A 3165-nucleotide genomic window follows, 5' to 3' on the forward strand; every position below is an offset into this window, starting at 1 on the left:
AGAGAGAGAGAGAGAGAGAGAGAGAGAGAGAGAGAGAGAGAGAGAGAACTTTATGCTTCAGAAGAGGCCATAAAGAGTTCCCATTTAGGAAGAAAAATCAATCAGGCCTTGTGAGAAAATGGTGACATTAATGTTGGATGTTGAGTGTGGCCAGCAAGATGGAAAGGCACACCACTCAGATATAATAAGGCCTCCAGTCATCAGACTATGAGGCTTAGCTTGGTGAGTTCAAGCCATAAGCCATGTCAGCTATTACATAGTGACTAGAGTGCTAGAAATGGAGTTAGGAAGATTTAAGGTGTAAATCCTTCTTTAAACACCAGCAAATTTTACTGAACCTCTCTCATACTCAGTTAATTCATCTGTAAAATAGTAATATTAGTAGTATCTACCTTACAGGGTTGTTATGAAGATCAAATGAGATAATACTTGTACAGCACTTTGCAAACTTAAAATCCCTATATAAAGGCTATTATTAATATTGTTTACAAAGTAACTCAGTTGTTAAGTTCAGCAGCTTGAAAGTTTTCCATTCTTTTCTATCATCTGTGGTTTTAAAATATGAAAGGAATCAGGGCTTTCCGAGACTTAGGGTAGTCTTGAAATTTCTTGAGATAGAACCTAGATGAAAAGAAGGAACATAATTAATACTTTGAACAAGTGATGGGCAAGAGATGAATGAAGCATGCTGATATTCTGTTCCCTCCTGCAAAAGGAGGTTGAATGACAGAATTAATACACTCTAGCCCACCCTCTTTTTTCAAGAGCCATTCGGCAAATAACTGCCACAAAATGACATGCAATAGAGGGATGATATTTTGTGGAAGGAACACTGGATTTGGAATCAGAAGACCTAGATTTGAATATAGGCTCTGTTCTTTCCACTGGCTATATGACTGGACAAATCTGGACAAATCTCTAAATTTCAGTCTTCTCATCTACAAAATGAGGAAGTTGGATTACACTTAAGTAGCTCTCTCAGCTCTAAAATCTTAGAATCTCCTAGGATTATCTATGCCCTTCTTTTCTGCTTCGTTGACCTACATTCTGACTCTTGGTTATTTGGCTTCTTATAAACCAAACCAAAGCAAGGAGAGGAGTTGATATCCATGTAAAATTGTCAGTTTGATATAAGTCAGGCAGGGAATAGAGCCCCAGATAATAATGGTCAAGGATGAGCATAGATACTATCATAAAGTACATGAAAATTATACTTGGACACCCTCAGCCTCCTCGTTCTGCCCTTGTGCTCCCTCCCTCTTTCTCTCAGGCACTAATACCTTTATGTTTTCTCCTTCCCATAGCACTTAAAGCCAACGGAAAGGAATATATCTGAAACTTTTTCACACTATAACCAAAGCACCCATAACAATTTAAAGTGTGAACTCTGGAACTCTGAACCTGAAAAGGGGTCAGAGTTATGAACAGTGAGATTTTGGTGGGGACATTGTTAGGGAACAGGCAGTGAGAAGCTGTCTAAGAATCTGGACATCACACCATGTGGTTGACTATGAACTTAGCCTACACAGAAGGCCAGCGCTTACTTTACCCAGGACTTCCCCCTGAAATCCTAGTTCATCTCTGATAATATATCATTTCTGAGTCAAGAAATCCTTCTAGTATTTATCATAGTTCTTAACTTGCAGATAAGTTAAATCCTTAAACTCTAAGCTTAGGAATGTATTACCCACCAGGGGTCATTCAAAATTCCTGGAAATGTCCAGATAAAAACCATCTCCTTTTCAGGAAAGTTTGCTTGCTATACTGAGCTGGTAAAAGAAGAGGAAAGAAGTTAATTCTAGTTATTTATATGAACAATCCATAAAAGGTCTAATTGATGAGTCACAAGGACTTACAAGTTCTACATGTGCCTTCCCATTTGCACAATAAGGAGTAAATAAGAAGAATTTGGAGCTATTCTGAGTAGAGAGTACATAAATGAGGACAAGATAAAGCTGACTAGTAAAAATTAGGTGTATTGCCACCGGCTTAAACAATTGAGCCAAAAGGAAATCAATTACTAAATCAATATCAGCCTTGAGGGACCTTTCCATCAGCCTATCTTTGGCCTTTTTCTATTAAACATTTTTTATGAGGAACTTAATGAAGGCATAGAAGCCACACTTATCAGTTTTACTGATGGCATAAAGCCAGTAAGTAGAGCTAATACACTCTATGACAGAATCAAGATCTCCAAAGATTTCAACAGGCTAAAACCAATAGAAAGATAATCTTTGTTAGGGATAAAGATTAAATACTATACATAAGTTTAGAAAAAATCAATTGCATGAGTGCATGATGGAGAGTTCTGATTTGGTAGCAGGTCATGAGAAATAAACTTATTACTTTTAACTGACTGCAAACTCAAAGCCAATAGTTTAACATAAATACCAATAAAACTAGTGCTAGCTTAAGATATATTAAAAGAAATAAGCATACTTCCATTGATTTTTATTTCAAAGTTATGTGACTCTTTCTTTGTGACTATACCTTCCTCCAATTTAGACCACAGTCCCCTCTCTGACTTAGTAGACATTTATCATTAATTGTTGTGGTCAAAAAACAAATTTGGTAGTCAGCCTTCTGTTGCTGAACCTTTCCAAAATTAATGAGATTGAGCATCAGATAAAAGTCATTCATTTTATCATCAGGCCTATACTCAAAGAGCCTCCAGCTTGGAGGAATCTGCCAGAGTTTATTCTTCATTTCCATAGCTTTTTTGAGAAGTCAGTGTTATCTCCATCCCACAAGGGGACCTGAGAGAAAGACTAGTGGAGGAATTGATGTACTGTGTCTGGAAAATTAAAGTAATCATCCCACTAGACTTGACAGTGGATTTTTCCTCTGTATTTTTAACCATGATGATCTTTTTACTCTATAACTTGACTCTGTAATGTCTATTCCACTAATAATTGTTAGTCACTGGAAAGAATAGATTTGGAAGTCAAAATGAGTAAGTTTAAATCCTAGTACTACTCATTACCTGAACAAATCAGCCCTTCAAAGTTGCAGTTTTCTTATCTAGAAAATAGACAGTTTAAGGTACCTTCCAACTTTAATATTTTATTACTCTGTAGGATTAAAATGAATTTCATTAAACATAAGGCATATACACATGCACACACACACACACACACACACACACACACACACACACACACACAC

General features: G+C 36.6%; 1 protein-coding gene across 1 annotated transcript in view; it reads right to left on the reverse strand.

The window, feature by feature from the left end:
- Nucleotides 1-37: 37 nt before the first annotated feature.
- SRD5A2 (steroid 5 alpha-reductase 2) overlaps nt 38-3165 on the reverse strand; it is a 73201-nt gene continuing 70073 nt past the window's right edge. The window contains exon 5 of the mRNA XM_069072292.1: nt 38-621. Within this exon, the coding sequence (XP_068928393.1) occupies nt 555-621 (67 nt within the window). The 3' untranslated portion in view covers nt 38-554. The remainder of the gene's footprint in view (nt 622-3165) is intronic.

The sequence above is a fragment of the Petaurus breviceps genome, unplaced genomic scaffold (genome assembly GCF_028583685.1).
Source record: "Petaurus breviceps papuanus isolate PSGF00001 unplaced genomic scaffold, PetGlider_PUasm1.0 90845, whole genome shotgun sequence".
Taxonomy (NCBI): Eukaryota; Metazoa; Chordata; class Mammalia; order Diprotodontia; family Petauridae; genus Petaurus; species Petaurus breviceps.